General features: G+C 38.5%; 1 protein-coding gene across 1 annotated transcript; it reads left to right on the top strand.

Moving 5' to 3' along the window:
* Positions 1-6,954: 6,954 nt before the first annotated feature.
* On the top strand, positions 6,955-11,994 carry LOC138003764 (protein Mpv17-like). The gene is made up of 2 exons (XM_068849988.1): positions 6,955-7,155; positions 9,199-11,994. The coding sequence occupies exons 1-2, from the start codon at positions 7,065-7,067 to the stop codon at positions 9,726-9,728; spliced, it is 621 nt and encodes a 206-aa protein (XP_068706089.1). The 5' UTR covers positions 6,955-7,064; the 3' UTR covers positions 9,729-11,994.
* The last annotated feature ends 8,006 nt before the right edge of the window (positions 11,995-20,000 follow it).

Below are 20,000 nucleotides of genomic sequence, written 5' to 3' on the forward strand. Positions count from 1 at the left end.
CTGTGATCATCGACATGAAAGTTAAAATCACCAACGTCTGCGTTGATCTTAGGAAATTGCTATTAACCTCGTAGGTTCTGACTTTCAGTTCTACAGCCGATTTTATGACTGTCTGGAGAAAGTGTGGCTTAAGCATAGGAATGGACCTCTTTAGCTTGTACATTTTGTTTTCCCATTTCAGACCACGTGATGTTCCCAAGGGAATTTTCCTTTTGTTTTTTCGTAAGTATGCATACATATGCACGTGCAGAAGACGACATTTGAATGAAACTGTTCCCTAGAGTAACATCATGTGGTCTGAAATGGGAAAACAAAATGTACAAGCTAAAGAGGTCCATTGCTCGTCGGTGACTTCAATTCGCACTATTTTTGTAGTTACGTAGGAGTTAAATCATATACCGGTAGAAAATTACAAGATATACTGCAGCAATTTAACTATAGCATAACGGACGACAAAAATTAGCCAACAAGAGTTACAAGTGAGACATAGAACCTGATTGACTTGGTTATTACCAGTATGCCGGAGATTATCAAGGGAACTATTAAAACAACCGAGTTGGGAATCTCAGATCATAAGTTAGTCCTTGCTACAATATACAACGATACCAATGATGTGTCTCTCGACTTCCTCATCCCAAACTCCCAACACATCCAAGATGGCATTAGTCTGTTTAATCTTGTAGTCTGGATACCTTTGTTTTAACTCCCACCGTAGGGGACCATACTTTGCCGTTGTCTCTTTCCTCTATTATCGATCAATGCGCCGCTCATTTCTATCAACAAGACCTTCTTCTTTACATGATCGACAATCCGGACATCTACTCTATTTGCTCTCACTTCGTGGTGTTCGGCATATACACCGCCGTAACCTTTGACGACCATATATCTAAACTGTCCTCGAGCTGCCTGTATAAGCTACGTCGTATAAATAACCTTAAACACCTTCTTGACAGTAAAACTCTCATATTAATAATTTTAATTATTAAATTTTAATTATTAAATTATTAAATTTTAATTATTACCCCATACGTTAGAGCAGTAAGAGAGCCTGCTGAAGATAAGGCCATTAAAATGCCCTTATCTTCAGCAGGCTCTTTTACTGCTCTAACGTATGGGGTAATACCTCCAGCAAAAACATTTGTAAAGTTCAACTTATTCAGAACTTTGCCTGCAGAATAATCCTAGGTCTAAAAATGTCTCTATTGCGCGCAAATCCCTTAATGGCTATCCGTCCGTCAGAAACTCCGATTAAATACAGTTACTATGGTTCATAAGTGTAGAATAAATCAGGCGCCTCCTTATCTATGTAATTTATTTCATGATAGATTGAGTGTATCAGGACGTAGCACTAGAAATAAGTCACAGTTAAACCTTCCCAAATGCAGATTATCAACTGGTCAACGCTCTTTTGCCTTTCGCGGGGGAAAAGAATACAACTTACTCCCTAAATATATTCGGGCGACTAACAATATTTTAAGTTTTAAAAAGAAAGCTGCTGCTCACTTCTTAAAAAATATTTCTTAATTAATTTTCTATAACCTTTTTAATACTGTATTACCCATGTAAATATTTTTATTCGCTAAACATGTGTATATTCACACTTTTATGAAATTTTTAATGCATATTATTTTAGTATTGTATATTACGACAGAATAGCCCCGTATAGAGGAGTCGTAATAAAGTCTATGTCTATGTCTATGTCTATACAGGAATGTCCCAATATGCCTCTGCCTGGCTCTATTCATAGTGTGGCTTAGGTAGCAATGGAGAGTACCACGGTGGAACATCTTAGAGTAACTTTAGGTCATGCAACACCTCATAGAATAGAACTTTCATTATTTTATTTTGAGCAAGTGCTGGGCAGCCCGCTAACAAATGTTCCATTGTCTCCAGTGCTTTATTACATAATCTGCACATCACATTACCTTCTGGGGTACCACGAGTCTTGTTTTTAGAGTAGATCTTGGTGGGCAAGAGCTGTTCATACAACTCAAACATTCCCACTACTGTATGCATTGGACTATCTGGCCACTCTTTAAGCCAAGAAAAACAACCCATAACTTTGTGTTCTTGATCCTCATATCTTGCACTCAGTAGCTTCCCATGCCATTTTTCATCTCTCATAGTGTCCATCAACTTGTCTTCGCATGCTTCCCTGATAACTGTCTTGATTTTTTCCTCAGGGATCTCCTCTCCACTTTCTGAGTAACATCGTGCAACAGAACTGTCTAGAGAAAGGGTGAGACCTATCTCTGTAGCAAACTTGACAGAATCCTTAATAATAGACTGGCAACTAAGCTCAACTGACCGTTCCTCAAAGTCTTTGACGAGTTGGATGCTTGGATCTGGGTTATTATATAACTTTAAGGCCGCCTTGATCTTTATGTTCTTATATTCTTGCTCTACCGACCGCAGACCTCTTCCTCCTTTGTCCTTTAACAAATACAGCAGAGCCGTGGAACCAGCAGGATGCTTCCCACCACTATCAACAATGATTTGCCGCACATGTCTGTCAATGCTCTTCAAAGCATTTATCGGCCACTTTAAAGTCCACATCAGATATCCCATCACAGGAAAGGCTTATTTATTTGATGCTATGACTTTACTATAATCTGACAATGGACTTGACCATATTGCTGCCAGTCTTTGTAGATAAGACTTGAATGCAATGTCTAAAGCCAATTGTTCTTCTTGCATAAGGCTCTCCAGTACCCCTAGAAACTTGTACTCCTCGCCATCATTAAGGGATGATCATCTAGCTTCATTCCTTCGCTATTCAGACATTCTCCTCTTTTAACGTGATGGATGACAGCACACTTCTTGGAATTCCATTCCAATCCAATATCACTCATCACTAATCGTATTGACTTTAGGACACTGCCAAGTTTACTCTCAGAAGCTGCAAATACTTTCAAATTATCGATATACAACAAGTGTGTTAATGGGCTTAGAAAGGCGATATCCCTCTGTCGCTTTGAGCTTCCACGCAACTGGGTTAATACACAACGTAAACAACCGTGGACAAAGACTATCACCCTAGGGTAGCCCTCTATTAAAGCGAATCGAGCATGACTTCTCAAAGCGTTGAGCTGTTTTAGCCACTATCCTCGTATTCCAGCACATACACAAGTTGTGTATTGCTTTACATAACCATCTGGGAACCTTGTGCATATGCATCATCTCCACCAACCATCCATGATCGACACTGTCATAGGCTTTTTATACATCCACCCATGCCATACTCAGATTTCTCTTGTTTCTATGGCAATCTTTAGTAACCATTTGATCAATTAGGAGATTATTTACAGTACCACTGCAGCCAGACTTGGCACCACTTTGTTGCTCCTCCATTAGGCCATAACCCCGCAGGTGTTGATCCATCGGTTGCAGTAGGCACGATGTGAACCATTTATAGATTGTGTTCAAGCATGTAATTGGGCGCTGGTTTTCACTGGAGAAAACTCCCGGCTTTGGTATCAAGGTCGTCTTTCCTTCTGCAAACCATAATGGATTGCATCAGTGCGCGTGCCTATAGATCTAAAGGCTTTTACCACACCGTCATGAACGACATTCACATTTTCCCACCAAAAGTTGGGATTTTATCTGGCCCGGGAGCACTCCAGTTTTTCTTTTTCTTGAGCTCGCCTACAGCTTGGCTGGTCTCCAACACCCACTCCGTTTCGTTGTATTGACTTACTCGGCCATTAATGGCAGATCGAATGTCGTTGAGCCACCCCTCCTTTTCGTCTCCAGTTCCTTCCTTCGTCCAAAGCTCTTCCCAGTAAGCACAAGCTTGACCAATGTTCTCAAATAATGACCTGCTATTCTCCTCATTGCCCACACTGTTCTTGAACTTTGGCTATTCATTGGTCTTACCACTCTCTACTAACTTGTTGAAACTTGGATACACTTTTCCTGGATCCGTTTTAAATTGACTGTTTACACTTCTTGCTTCTTCGACCTTCTTTTTCCTGACTTTCTAAGCTCTGGTTTCTTCTTTTCAATGTAACTCACCAAGCTTTCAGCAGAGATCCGCTTACACTCTTCCAACGACAATTTCCTATTCTTTTCTCCCGTCTTAGTAATCTTCTTATTATCCTTGAGTCGCTCCAACTCTGCTTAGGCAATAGAGATCTTTTTCCTACGATCCTTTACTTGATCTTCATGCAACTCTCGCTGCCTTTCCCCCGCCTTTTTTCTTGTTGTTGATCGCGATTCTTTGGTCTTCTTCCATCCTCGTTGAACCAAGAAAGCAACGACTACAGCATAAACTACACAGTGTATTAACCAAAGGTACTCAAAAGGGTTTTCAAGTGGTAAAACTGAGTTTTGTTTTAGCAGTTCAGAAATGACTTTGTTGATCTTCTTAAATTCCCCGCTACTTGGTCCGTGTTTGGTTCTTGTGTCAAGCTCACGATCATTGAAATTTCCTTCTTGACCGCTTACCATGTTTAATATCGAAGTAGAGGTCTCCAACATCATTTTTTCTTCAGCATTTTTTCCTTTCTTCTTCTTCTTCTTCTTCTTCTTCTTCTTCTTCTTCTTCTTCTTCTTCTTCTTCTTCTTCTTCTTCTTCTTATTATTATTATTACTAAATTGCAAATGAAAATAGTGAAGCCTTATTGGGGGTTATCACGATTTTCAAATCCAACAGGTTTATTTGCTTCCTTAATTCCGTTCATCCAAAAATGAAAGGATCAGTTCTAAATAATCCGAAAAACGTATTACAAATCACAGTTGAACGACTTATCATCCCGGCTGTTTTCGAAGTCCGGTTCCGTAATCTTGGTTTATTTCCTTGAAAACTGTTTAAATCTGCCCTGGCGAAGACAAAAATACTTGTTCCTTGTAAACGGTTTAAATCTGCCGTGGCGAAGACAAGAAGACAACATCTGTACTCCATTTCCGTCACTGCTCAAAAATCTAAAATTCCGTAATTGCTTGTTCGATAGTCCAGTCCAAAGTTTTAATTTTATAATTTCTATAGTCTTGATTTCAGTGTTGGAGTAACTGGAACCGAGTAACTGGAACCAAACGTTTTACAATAATTCGAAATCTCTTTGAGAAAAAGGCGTAAATCCAGTAGCCCAGACCGGGTTTAAATCGCCAAAACTCTCTCTATCATCGATTCAAAACTCAGCATAAACAGTAAACAGTTCTCAGAAACTACAAACGTTCGTCACGAACCTACACTCGAGATGAACAAAAAACTATCAAAAACGAAACCAAAATACCCTAGTGATCGCTTCTCGAGAGAACAGACACACCGCCGAAACTGTTCTGTGGTTGCCTCAAACGGCCCTGAAAAAGTTTATCAGAAGGTGAAAGTCTATAAAGTAGTAGTAGTCATGCACAGTTTATCTTGCTTTGAATTTTCACACAAACCTTTGAATTTCCCACCATGCCCTGATAACCCATAATGCACTCAAGAGTGTGAACTACAGTCGAACCTCTCCTTACGGACACCTCTCTAATACGGACACTTTGCTCTGTCCTTTCGGTGTCCGTATTAGAGAGGTTCGACTGTAGTCAGTATTCCGGCCTTTTGGCAGCCTGGTCGTTTGTTTGTCACGTACACTTTTGTTTGTTCCATGGTTTTCCTAGACTAGTAAAATGACCTATCCCGTAAAACGTTGGAAATCGATTTGGACCAGCTCCTGTGCATTATTAGCATCATTAAGAAATATAAAACGAGCCGAGTGATTTGTTGAGTTAAATATAATCACGCGGGATTTTTTTGGAACACGAGAGAATGTCGAAAATGCTTACTAGCCGTAAGTGAGTGTTTTCAGTACTAAATGTCAAGCGATAAATAAAATGAAAATAAAATAAAACAACTTAATTAAAATTAAAATGGAACAGACAAAGAAATAAACAAATCAACAGTCGAGCAATGCTATCATGTTTCGAAAAATCCGTGTTTTACAAATCCATGTTTTACAAATCGACTTTTTACAAATCCATATTTTACAAACCCACCTTTTACAAATCCATGTTTTACGAAATCAATGTTTCACAAATCCAATCCAGTCCGTTTTACAATATGCCGCAGACAAAATGACCGCTTTGCAGCAAAAAGGGTGATGCTCTTTTGTTTACTTTTGGAGTATGAAGTAAATTTTTCAATGTACATTTTTCTCCTAGCTCCTCCATTGCTTTATTGGGCGGCTTGTTGAGTTCCAAAGTCATGGATAAGCCTGACAATTTTTTTCTCCAGTGCAACTTCGACGTCCCCTGTAACGTTTTTTTTTTTCAGGAATGGTGGACTTTTGACAGTGTCCCCCATGTTTTGGATCACTACTTTCCACCCCTCAAACTGACATTTCCCTTATTATTCAACGTATACGACGTACAGTCTACTTTAGACTTCAAATCTACTTCAACGAAACAAAGATTTTAAACCAGCTGAGAAGATTCACAATAGAGTTAAACCCGGATCGATGGCTTCACCTTGCAGTTTCCTATATCCACTAGACGAGACAACCCCCCGGAAAATCGAATTTTTTTAGAGTATTGAAAGTACTAGTAGTACCCAGCAAAACAATTGAAAGTTAACCGTCTTCAACGGGGTTTTTAGACCTGAATACTGTAGATCAGCGCGGCATAGCTTAGAAACGCTATTTCTTGTTGAGCTAAAGCTGTAATTCTGCCTGTTTTCATTTTTTTTAGAGCGGTAAGCTTGTCAACATTAACATGGGATATTGCGTCGTGTAAGTGTTGCGAAATGTCCAATGTTAGTTTCAGGGATGGATATTAGTGTTGACCGTTTGTCGACTGACCAGCTGCGTGCTTCACCGATAAGTTGTTTGACAAAATGTTGCGTGACAAGTTTCATAAGAGATGGCAAAACGCGCATAAGGTTTGCGCAAAAAAGTAGAACGGGATTCCACTTTTGTACAAGTTTTTTACCAAGTTGCAACAATCACTTTTGAGTGGTAGGACGTGGATCAACTGAGGTGTTTCACGACAAGTTTGGCAAAAAAATATTGCCCTATTTCCGCGCCTGTAACTTTACGTAGTTCCCAGCCCCTCCGCAACAAACCGGTATTGTAAACGCGCGCGAAATGGTTAGATCAAATCCCATATCGAAAATTTGGTCAGCATATCAAAGATGCTTGTCGACGAAGCCTTGGAGAACTCAATTGCTAACTTCAGGTACGAACTTTAAGCGATCGTATCATTGATTTTTTCCTCAAGCAAATCGTTGCATCTCTCGATACTTTTATTTCAATTCTGTATGAAATTATTAAAGCTAAACCTGCCCTTACTTCGCAACAGAATATGGTCATTGAAACTTGTTTGGTACCCCTTTAAGCCTTTTATAGCTTTTGTAAATCTGAGTAAAGAGAGATAGCAATTAAATAAAGCAGTAAAAATGAGATTAGACAAGTGACAAATATGATGTTTAATGCATGACTTTACACTAATTACAGCTTGAAAATACATTATCACGTTTAAAGAATACTCGTCTTATAAATATTTTAAAACCTCATGTTCGAGATTTTCAACAATTAACATATTTGCCACGTACCATTGTGTTCAGCTGACCGTTTATAAATGTGATCGCAAAAAAAGTAAGCTAAATTCCATTTACCAGCTTAAACCAGAGACATTAACAAAACAATGCACAGATTATTATCTGTTTATAATTTAAATAATATGGTATGAACTTTATTTAGGGTCAAGTCTTTTTAAAGTGCACAGGCACTAATTGGGGACACAGAAATCAAATCAAAGTAACTGATATCATATTATAATATTATAATATAATATTGTTGGTGTTTGAGGAAAGGTGAAAAACCAGAGTACCCGGAGAAAAATCTCTTGGAGCAGACAAGAGATCCAAGTAAATAACTCCCTAGGACAGTGACCAGGAGAATTGAACCCAGATGCTCTTCCCCCTTAGAAGCAAGCCCTGTTCCCTAAAACAAACAAGAAACTTGACACTCTCAGGTAGTGAAGTAGCCCCAGGCTCTGCAGTTTGGGTTATTTTAACCGTGTTATGGTGCGAAAAGGAATGTGGCGGGTAAAAAATGGCCAGCGAAGTGAGCCAGGTGGGGAACCTCGCCTCACCTGGCCTCACCACGTTCTTACCTTTATTTGATGTAAACAAACTTACAATGTCATATGCTTTTGTAACATTGTTTATGTTATATTATCTTTCTGAAGCATCTCACCCACATAGCCAGTCCAGAGCTTTGCAAAAGGGACCATTGTACCAAATTTTTGTACACACTATATGTTTATCGAAGCCAGTTGAAAATGCTGAAGAAATACTTGTAAACACCCTTATGTAGTAAAATATATGCAAGGAAAATTATATAATAACAGTTTCATACAGTGAAAAGTGAAAGGTTCAATCAGTCCCCATTTAAAGGGGCTATTATGAGCTCTAAACGTCAAATTGGCAGAACAAGAGTCTTTCATTTGCAAAATCACGGCCACATAACAACTGAGAATGATTTTCCAGCTTTGTAAATGACATTTTGATATAGACTGATATAAATTTGAAAAAAGGTGGGCCGACGTTTTTCAAATTTACCCAAATTCAATCCATTTCAATCCTCTCCAGTTTTGTCCATCCATGTCCCTTCTTGGCTTCCCTGTGTTTTGTTAGAGTTCTTCTATAGTTTTGAACAGTTATTTTGATATTTTAGTCAGGCGTTCTGATAGGGTGCGATGATGCGCAGGTTATGCGATTAGAAAAGCCAATTATGCGATAAATAATGTAAATTATGCGATTTTTTTTCTGAGCAATTTTAAGCTTGTTTCTCAAGGTTTCAGGATTAAAAAAAAACATGTTTTTACTGCCCTAAAGACATTTTGAACACAAAAGAACAGTAATTATGAATCTTGATCGACATTTTTGTGGGCAGTATTATATTTCTGAACAAATTTGCTAAGCTGAACAAAGGGCGTGTTTGTGTTACACCAATCGGCGACTCTTAACTCTTTGTCTCTCATAAAATATTAGGTTATTATAGTGTACATGTTATATTGCATAACAGTTTGTTCTTATTGCACCCACAGTACTTTCAGTACAGTTTCCTGTAAGATAGAGTGTATAATGTAACATTTTCTTTTGGTTTAAATACAGTCATTGAGTTATCAGTCACCTTGTGCCTTTATTCACCAAAGGAGATCACCAAACAACTTTAGTATTAATTGTTCTGTTTTGCTTTGCATCTTAAAAAACAGCTGTGATGTTCACTGCAAGTGATATCTTGACCCAACAACTGGTTGAAAAAAAGGGTTCATTCCATGATGGTAGGAGAACGTTACGTATGTGTATAATGGGTGTCATTGTTGGACCTATTCAAAGGACATGGCTCCTTACACTGGAACGCTTTTTACCTCCAACATCCAAGGTGCAGATTGTCAAGAAACTGATTATAGACCAGACAATTTATGGACCTTTTATTGTGTTCTTCTTTTACACCCTGTCTGGAACTCTTGCTGGCAAAAATCCTCTTGAAATAAAGCAGTTGTTGCAAGAACGATACATCAAGACTATGAGCACTGCCTACAAGGTTTGGCCCATAGTGCAGACTGTAAACTTTACTTTGATTCCTGTCCAGCATAGAGCTAATTTTGTCCAATTGGTTTCTTTGTGTTGGAATATGTATTTGACTTGGATGTCTAACAAACCTGTCATCAGTCAGGAAGTACAGGATGAGAGTCAGCATGCTAAGTCAAATTTGTCAACAGACATAATAAAGAAGAACTGAATAAAGACCAGATATCACAAAGTTATTATACAGCTGCAATAGATTGTTAGTTCAATGGTATTACGTTGACTCAAATAGGCCATTTCTGAGTTCATGTCTGCCTCCTCTTTAAAGCCAGTGTAAGTGCAAAGTTTTTCGGGTGGAAATTAGTTTCATTCATATGTATTAAGGACGGTGCCTACTAATTAAAGATATTTTTGCCCCGATGAGTGATTTTGCAGGAAATGTAGATCTTAACAAGTGTTATAATGAAACCCAAAAAGAAAATTGGGGGTAACCACGCATTTTTCAAAGATAATTCACGAATAATATTAATTTGTAAAAAGCTTTAAAATACAAAGCGAGGTATGACGTTCTTGCTTAAATTGAAGCTTAATTATCTCTCAAAAATACATGGTTACGCCCAATTTTCATTTTGGATATGAAGACTACTTACTAAGATCTACTTTCTCCGGATAGTTTTAAACCGAGCAAAAATATCCCTGTATTAGTAAGCATCGGCGATGGGAAATCCGAGTATCTGGAGATGCACAGAACATATGCGCAAAAATAACAATAGTAGGCACCGTCCTTAAAAGTAGAACTAATTACCATCGCAAAACTCACTTTGAAATGGAGGCAGACATGAACTCAGAAATGGCGTATTCATGTATCACAGCTTTGTTCTGTTGTCTTGTAGTTGAAGGAATTGGAACTACATGTACTTTCAATTGAGTTTGTGCTGGAGTTTTAATTTTCTTATGTACAATTTAATGATTTAGTTATTTTAGTAACTAAATCATAATATTACTTAAAAGTAATATTATTATGAACTATCACAGGTTTTTATTTATGGTTTAGAAGACCAGAATTTTTTGAGTTTAGATCTATATTTAGTGGATTAATTTTACTATAGTAAATCTGTTAAGTGATTAAAGGCAGACACAATACGGGCAGGATATTTGCATTTATATGAGTGATAGTGTTGCATCACATAGAAAGTTTAAGATGTGATGCAGCTCTGTCGTCAACATTGTGGTGTACTTATTCAGTGTTGTCCAAGCATTATTTTTGGTGCAAAATTCTAAATGAAAATTTAATGGAAAGTTGAAGTAAATTTAAGTACATTGGCCACTTTCAAAAATACCATAATACTCTGTGTTTGCCCTACATTTTTTTTCTTTATTTTCTTTTGCAACAGATTTCCTTAATATTTCGGCTCTGAAGAGTGCGAAGAAATTCGAAACCACATTGAACAACGCTAGAATTTTGCTAAGCTGAGTAAGAGACAACTGAAGATTTATACTTCTATCATTCACCAAAGTTTGCTTGCGAATCTCATTTTAAGAAAACGTCTCAAGAGAAACTGGAAACAATACGTATGCAAATTTTGGAGGGCAAGCAAAGAGTACTATGGTGTTTTTGAGAAGTGGCCTATGTAGGATATTTAACAATAATAATTATTCCATGAGCGCGCGTTGGATATGAGATGATAGATAGCCAACAAGGTGCGTAGCGCCAAGTTGGCTATAATCGTTTCATATCCAACAAGCGCGAGTGGAATAATTGTTTTATTAAAAACGCCCCCAAAATATCGAAAACTAGACTACAATAAAAATAAAAAGGCCCAAAAAATCACGCGTATGCTTGACGTGTTTGTGGATCATGGTATAATGGCTCATAACCCATGATGGCTTAGCAAATCAAAACTGTCGAATTGCATTATCCAGTGATCCAGTTTTTAATAATGCATGAAATATACTAATTTTCTACCGCATATTAATAACACATTTCTTTGGTTTTTCCTTCATGGATAATCTGTGAGTTGAATGGGATATTTGCAATGGAAAGTTTAGTGCGGCTATAGCAGTAAGTTGTTGATACAGAATGGGACACAAGTACTGTGTCCCACTAATGAAAGGAATGTCTGTATTAGGAAACTGAAATAGTGTATTCTGTCAACTGCTCCTAATCATCTTTAAGCCCTGGCCAAACGAGAGCGAGAGTTGACAAGAGTTGAAACTCCTGAGAGTGATCGAGAGTTGGCCAAACGAGAACCAGAGTTGACTGGAGTTTCTCCAGAGTTTCACTTGTAAAAAAGAGAGACCCTGAGAAAACCCTTTCTGACGTAAATATGGCGACTAGCCAGCCGGTATATTCAGCTAGCCAGATAGCTAAAATGAAGTTTGTGCGTAAGCTTATGCATGTTTATTTCTAATGCTTATGTATTTTGGTTGTCATTTCCCTATTGTGACAGTCTTTGGAGAAAACTTGGCGTTGCCCTTGGTCCACGAGTCATATTTTTTTTGCCTTTTTTTGTCTGAGCCCGCTGGAAAAAAATATTAATTGCTGACCGCAAAACTCTCGCTCAAACTCTCGTGCGAGGCCAAACGAGATAAAGCTCTCGCACACTCTCAACTTTTTTATCAGAGCCCGCTGGGAAAAAGTAACCACAGTAATTGCTGACGGCAAAACTCTTGCTCAAACTCTCGTGCGCAGCGAAACGAGACAAAGCTCTCGCCAACTCTCATGAAAAACTTGAGCAGGTTTAACTGAATTCGATGAAAGCTCTTGAGAGTCGATGAGAGTAGCCGAGAGTGGATGAGAGTTCCTGGCCAAACCAGAGCGAGAGTTTCAACTCTCATCAACTCTCGCTCTCGTTTGGCCAGGGCTTTACAGTGAAACGAAATTCAGGGGCATCCAACGATCGGATGTCTTAAATTTTGTCAGACAATGCTTTAAAAGCTCGTTTTGTGAGTTTGTAGCTGCCCCGCAAAATATTTATCAGTTCGGATGTTTTAAGGGAACGTCAGGTCTGTATAATTTCTAGGTGGATTTTTTGCGTCATCCGAAACTTCCAGCAATGGTGACGGGTCTGATCAAATTAACATTACGTAGTCTTTCTATTTATCCCGAGAATTTTACAGGACGTTTTCTTAAAATATGATTTTCAAGCAAACTTTGGCGAAAATGATAGAAGTACAAATCTTCAGTTGTCTTTCACTCGGCTCAGCAGAATTCTGGAGTTGTTCAATGTGGTTTCGAATTTCTTCGCACTCTTCAGAGCCGAAATGTTAAGGAAATCTGTTGAGAAAAATGTCCAAAATCTTACTGTTCCACGAAAGTCTGAGTTCGAATAATCTAGCCTACCTTCTCCAAACAGGTATTTCCCAAAGTTTCTCGTTGGATGCCCTTGTACATTGGGGTCCTATAATATAATTTACCTGTTACTATTGAAGTTGAAAGCCATATTTTCCGTTCCATTTATTTGTAGTTCTATCTCAGAATCAATTTGGCCCAGTTATTTGAGTTTACAAAGACCAAACCATGGAAGAACACTGTGACGGCATGTAGACTTAAATTGCACCAGACCCAGCAAGAGCCCCTCCATGTTCGTTGAGTTATTCTTTCAGTTGTATTCATGCGTTTGTTTTCGTTTTAACCCTCTGCAATAGTACTAGCTAAAAATATGGCGCAGGCTGCTCTCTCAAATATCATTCAGTGTTCCTACGTTATTCTGGCAATCCCCGGCAATAGATTTTTATTGTGCCGGAAACATCTCAGTGGGCTAGAAGTTATCGACCGTCAGATTTGTGGTCAGTGTAAAACGTGTATTGCAGACTAGGGGTTAAATTAAATGCTTAGTGCTGAGCATACGTTTCTTATGTTCTGGGAAGTAAAAGAGTAGTTAACTTTCTATGAACATATCCAGTTTAAAAATGGAGTGTCGCTCATCGTAGTTTGATGAACGAGTTAAACACTACGAGAAAGACCTCCAAAAAACACAATTGTGTCGTCTGAAACGTTTTGTGTTATTAAAGGTGCCTCTCGTTTCTTTTTACATCCGATTTTGTTCTTTGGCTGATGTAATTACTACTTTTAAGTTTCCTTAGTCCCAGTTTTTTATTCTCCATTCAACCGTCATTTTAATCAAAAACTATTTCAAGTTGCAAATATTGAAAAAAAAACAAGTCTATATGCCAAGCACACTTGAAATAGACAGTTGAGTGAATGTATGAATGTAACTGGCTGTTGCAAATTTGTCTCATTTATTTTATGTATCTAATCGACCCCAGGGATTCAGCCTTAAGCCCCTCATCCGTTAACCTGCGAGCAGGCTCTCTCTTCGCGGTGGGAGTGAGAGAAGGAGAGCTCTCCTTGTGCGCTGTGATTACCGTGACTGCGTCTGCTATCGGTCTATGCCTATTCTTTTCGAGGTTGGGCTGTTGTCGAGGTAGTAAGCAGCGAGATACTTTAGATCCGAACTTCAAGGGTCTCCGAAAACCTGGCAGCTGGAATGGCCAACCAGGAACAAAATGTTTCTAAAAAACTCAACAATTTCTGTTTAATGTTTCATGTGCGCACCGTGAAATGAGGAAATAATTTATTTTTGAAAACAATATTTTTTTCACTTGATTTACTTAAAACTTGCTGCGCGACCAAATGAAAAGAAAATTCTCCATTTGAATTTGTGCCTTAAAAGAGTGTACGTACTCTAAGCGTTCTTGTTTCTATAAAGAATTAAATGGGACTGAGAGAAACTAGCTAGATCGGTTCGTACCATTCCTTGCCCTTTCCGTCTCTGTTGATGAGAAAAATCCCGTCTTTCTTGTTGTATGCAATCTCAAATCCAAGTGCGAGAGTCTGGGTTCTAAGGCAGCTAGATCGCTGGCGCAGGATGTTTTGAATGTCGTCACGTTACTCGTCACCAAACGTCCCTATGGTAACTGTAAGTTTTAAACTAACAAATAAACCGTTTGGAAATCACATTTCCAATCCAAACAAAATGGTGATACTCCAGAAACATGAAAATCAAGTATATACAGACATTGTCCGCACTTTAAAGCAAAATTTTCGGACGGAAGTCCAAACTTCTTCCAATTTAGAGACCCATTGTGAAAGGAAAGTAAGAATCCGGAACGAATGCTATTACAAATCGCAGACCTTGGATGACCATTGGCGAGAAAGATACAACCGACACGTGAAACAGAGCGTTCGAGGATTTTATACGCCGGCCCATGTACCGTACGCCTCCGTTGGAGATGTTTGTCTGGATATCAAAGATCTTGTTTTAAATACGGTGGGATGTGGTCAGGCCGACCTCGAGAAGGTCAGTATATATAAGCTTAAGGCCCGACGGCAGCGGTTTAACAATATTGTGCAGTTTTTTAGCACTTCTTTCTGCAATTTTGGAAAGGAACGTATTCAGTTCAAATACTGCGGATTTAATCTACGCTTCCCCAATAATTAAACTTCAAAGCCCGGTTGTCCGAAAGGTGATTTATCTTAGAACTGCCATAAATTTTCGTTTCATGTTTTCAACTTTTTGGTGAAAGTTTCTTTTGCTTATTAATTTTTGTTTTTCAAGATTGACTTCTTCTAATGTAAAGTTTTGCCAAATGATCGGCGTTGAACAGCATGTGGGAGTAGAGAAATAAACTTCTTGGTTAATTTTTAATCTGGGATTAGCGTTAATCGGTTTTTGAACAACCGGGCCCAGTGCTATAAGGAAAAATTAGGAGTAGTTTGTCGAAGGTTTTGGCTAAATAAGAACGCTTAGCTACATAAATCAGGAATTTTTTTTAGAAATTCGAGACTTCAACAGGTATTTCAAAAAATCTCGAGAATTTTAGAGCAATTCGAACTTTCCGCCGATATTTTGGCAACGTTTTTTGTGTTCCTACCGACCAAGAGAGGGTTCGGTCCACTCATATGCTACAGCAGTGCCTAGAGCAGAACAAAGCAGCGGTTTTTAATGCTGTCATTGGTAATAAACGATGTTTTACGATTACAACTCATTTTTTCTTGTTATATCGCTATAAAATAAAAACCGAAATTTGTTGAGAATTTCCGGGAATTTTAGAGAGTTTTTGGAGAATTTTAGATATTTCTAATAGAGTTTCAGAGCATTTTTCAGGAAATTCGGAAATACTTTTTTGGCCATTTTTCAGGAATTATATATATGCAAAAATTAAAGCCTACTCAAAGTTTCCTGCTCTGCATTCCGTTTTCTAATTTAAGGTGTTGATCGATATGACTTACCAGGAAAAAATAGCTAAAATCAAACAAGTCTCCGGTTTTTGGCAATTTTATCATTTGCCGTAAATGGAACGTCGTTTTAGGCTTGGGTTTAAAGGATAGTTCCATCTTTCTAAGCTTTTCTTGCATCGAAACGTACCTTTGCATAGTGCTTGAATATTTATCTTAGAACTGACTCAGTGTTTGCCGTGTCATCTCGCAAGCCCTTCTTTGCTCTAAAAAAAAAACGTGGGCATTACTCATATCGTTTGACAACCAATAGAATCGGGATCCGCTTCAAAACCAACTAAAAACCTAACAAAACTCACTCAATGGATTAAATGCTTCTTTTGAAGTGCGGGTTAAAGGCAAAAGGGCGAAGTGATAAAAATTGTCTTTTATAAACAAGTGCGAGGATTTCTTCTACCTTTCATCGGTAGCCCGCTCTTCAAATACATACATTTATTTCATCGAATCCTTTCACGGGAACACATGAGCAACACATTGTCCTGCTTTCAAATAAGTGGCCTCATAGCTCAGTTGCTAGAACATTGCCGGCACCGGCATCCCTAGGGTCTGTCAGATTATGCCGGCATAATTTTGAGCATAATACTATATCTGGAGCATTAGGCATAATGCTGGCATAATACTTATATTTTTGCAGCATAATGCTGTTGATACTGAAAACTGGGAGAAATGTATGGAAATTTTGCCAGCAACTCGCTCTAGAATGTATAAAGCTGATTAAAGCGGGGAATATTTTAGAAACTTGATACCTTAGACTTGTAGTCTAGTGCATTTTGGTATAATCGAAGGCCTGGTTACCGCTTTATACCCATTGAGTTTTTTCGTTAACGTGATATTTAAACCAAGGGCCAGGGAACATTAACGTTCAAACACTTTGAGGCGTGAACGTTGTCAATGTCAAGTTCATTTTTGTTACAGGTCATAAAACATGTAATGAAAAGAATGTACATTTTTGATAAAGGTACATATAAGTGCTATAATCCTATAAACCAATAAGTCACGAGAAACTTTGTAGTTTGTAACTTACTTTTCGGTGCTGCTAGTTTTTAACAACTTTGGCTCATCAGATGCAGGTTCATTGGAGAAAGACATATAGTAAGCCTTTCAATGCCTCACAATTTCCAATCTTTCACTTGCTCATCAAATGTTTAACTGAATAATAGACCAATTTCGATATATTAAAATTCAGTCCAAAACAAAAGGCATCATCTCGAGGCTCTGGGGAATAAACTCATACAAATCCTTATATTTATTCCCCAGAACCTCAAGATGATGTCTTTTGTTTAGGACTGAATTTTAATATATCGAAATTGGTCTATTGCTGAGGGATGCATGAGCCTATGGGGGGGTGGAGTGGAAGTGTCATTTTAGTCCGGCATAATTTGAGCACTATACCTCCAGCCGAGCACAATTTTGAGCATAATACCCTGGGTTTCACAGGTGACGCCCGAAAACATAATACTCTATTTTTCGAGCATAATCCGATAGACCCTAGGCTTCCCAGAGGTCATTGGTTCGAGCCCCATTGAAGCTAAGTGAATGTTCCAGGTGTCTATGTGAGATGGCACCTTCAACTGACAGGCATTTCGTGCCGCGGAACAATTTTCATATATCAAAATGCAGCCAAATTTGAAATTCATCCAATCAGATCGCTGCGGTAAGCAATGCGAATTTCTATAACAAAAACAAACGGTCGAAAGGCCTGTCGGTTGACGGTGGGCCTTTAAATTGCCAATTCAAATATTTTAGAAGAATGAGAGAATTATCCGTAAGAACGTTTATTGGGATCACAAAGACCGACTAGGTCTTAATCAAGCATGCCAATTTAAGTACTTATATTCACTAGGAATACTGCAAACTATTATTCCGCAAGGACATTTACCATGCAGAAACAATGAAATTCCCACCAAATTTTAACTTCTCTATTGATTGCTGGGAGCCTGAATAAGTCCGGATCAAGTCCATCGTGTCTCTTGTAAGTCTTTCAGAAAGTTAGAAAATCGCGGCCTGCTCTCGCCGCGGCTTCTTGGGAGAACTGATTTGACCGACATGTATTTGGCCATACCCTGTCGAGATGTTTGTCAACTTTTTGCTTTGTTGTTGTTATCTGTTTCTTCGTCATATCCCAGCAACACACACTGTTCTTGACTGTAGGGGCCAAATACATGAAAATCTCTCACGAGATGTCGGGTCGCTTTTTCTTCAACGTCTGTCATCTGTATGGTTCTTATTAACACAGAGGCTTAGTTATATAGTTAATCGAGAAGTCTATGTTTACAGTGTTATCTTTCATTTGACTTTAATTAAGAGCAAAAAGTTAAGTGTGATAGAGGATACCGGTGACCAGGAGAGAAAGAAGGAAGAAGAAAGAGCTGCTACCGATAATGAGGTAGGAAGTGGACTTGTTTTACAACGTTTTATAGCTCTGTCTCCATAAAGTCACGGAACCGGAATAGGATCATGTTTAAAGCAATCCAAATGACCTGTAAAATACCGCTCCAGACCCCCCTAAGTAGTTCGTTTGTTTTGCCTTCTTTCGAGTTGAACAGTAAACTTTATTTTCAGTTTTTTCTAATTTTTCACGCTAGAATTAATGGTTTAAGCCAGGAGACCATTACCCGGAGCCTCCATCTTCCATATTAAGTTAACCCTTTGGGTTAACCCTTTCCCGTATCCATCTATTTTTAGAAGCAGCTCGCAAGGAAGGGTGGGGGGCTTTAGTGGGTGTTTTCACAATAACCAATCATAAGAGCCTATGGTCAGCCATTAATTACGTCACACATGTAGTTGACGTATGTGAACCACTACACGTATGTTCTCAGTGAGATACGTCACATACGACGAAATATAGTAGTTCTTAAAAAAAGAAAGATACGGGGAAGGGTTGACTCAAGCGTACAATACATATGGAAGCTCCGGGTAGTCCATTCGCGCTTGTTGGATATAAGATTGTTAAGAGCCAAGCTGGCGCTGCGCGCCTCGTTCACAATTTAGTATCTCCGTCGCTACCTCATGAAATAATTGACCGGAGTTGTTACGTTACGTGAACGAATAACACCACCCATATTATATCGATCATATTGCGTGTTCTGAAAAACAAAAAGCCTCAAACTCAGTGATTTGCGATGAGTATTTTGTAGGCGTTGACCATAATGGCGTGCAGGCGGCCACGTCCAATTTTTAAATATTTCCGCCGTTCAAACGTGCAAACGTGCAAATCGTTCACACATGATTTCTCTCTTTAAAATCAAGCAGAAATCTCAAAGGGAAGACAAGAAGGCTTGTTACTCGTCTGAAGATCGAGGAGGGCTGACTGATATTAGAGCCAAGTTGTTTCAGTATCGTGGTAGACTATCGATATTGCAAGCCGGAGGGTCATTTGATGCATGCCTTGCGAAGGAAAATGTTGCATCATTGGTAAGAGCATTTCTTAGATGCTTTCGGTCATCTAACTCAGCCTTGGTGTTTTTGGTTGTAAAATGAAAATAAAAAGATTTAGAATGTTAGAATTTTCATCCCATTTCCCTAATTAAAGGAGAAGAATATTACGTTAACTGATCGCTTTTATCCCAACGTATACATGTGGTTTTGAAGCTCAAAACTAGCATGATCGCGTTTACGGTAAATTTCGCTCGAAATATCTTCGATTAAGGGGGGTGGCTCTTACCTACCAAACCGTTGCTCTGGACTCCTTCAAATAGCCATTTCTCTAATTCCTTTAACTCTACAGTTATCCTTTTTTGCCAAGTGTTTTCTATTTAACATTTCTTTGTCTGGTTCAAATCACAACCGTATTTGGTAAATCACGAGACCAAAACAGTAAATGCCTAAGACCTAAGCGAGTTAAATATGTTTTCCACAAGTTTTTAACGCAAAAGTGTGAAAACATTCTAGCACAAAATCTGTAGCATGGATTTTAAAAGAAATCATTTCTCAAAATAATTTTGACGTCATAAGGCCCTCCCTTGATACACTTTTCAAAGTATCAGTTCCACTTTTTGTCGAAATAGAAATTCCATGCTACAGTTTACGAAAAATGATGGGACAGTTCCCATCCGGCGAAAAAGGTGCCTCTTCCTTTCGTTTCCTGAGAGCTTTTACCTGTTTTACACTGAAACGCACGGCAGAGGACTGGGACTAGTTGCGCATGTGTGTTCTGATTGAAGTGATGTCACATTTCTATTAAAAACGTTACTTGATAGAACCATCCATGGAACCTTTTTGCAGGGCTCTTTGACTAAAAAGCTT

The sequence above is a fragment of the Montipora foliosa genome, chromosome 5 (genome assembly GCF_036669935.1).
Source record: "Montipora foliosa isolate CH-2021 chromosome 5, ASM3666993v2, whole genome shotgun sequence".
NCBI classification, from domain to species: Eukaryota; Metazoa; Cnidaria; class Anthozoa; order Scleractinia; family Acroporidae; genus Montipora; species Montipora foliosa.

Coding starts and splice junctions, on each gene's coding strand:
- LOC138003764 (XM_068849988.1), top strand. CDS start 7,065: ATGGTTAGATCAAATCCCATATCGAAAATTTGGTCAGCATATCAAAGA. Junction 7,156..9,198: donor AACTCAATTGCTAACTTCAG/GTACGAACTTTA, acceptor CTTAAAAAACAG/CTGTGATGTTCACTGCAAGT.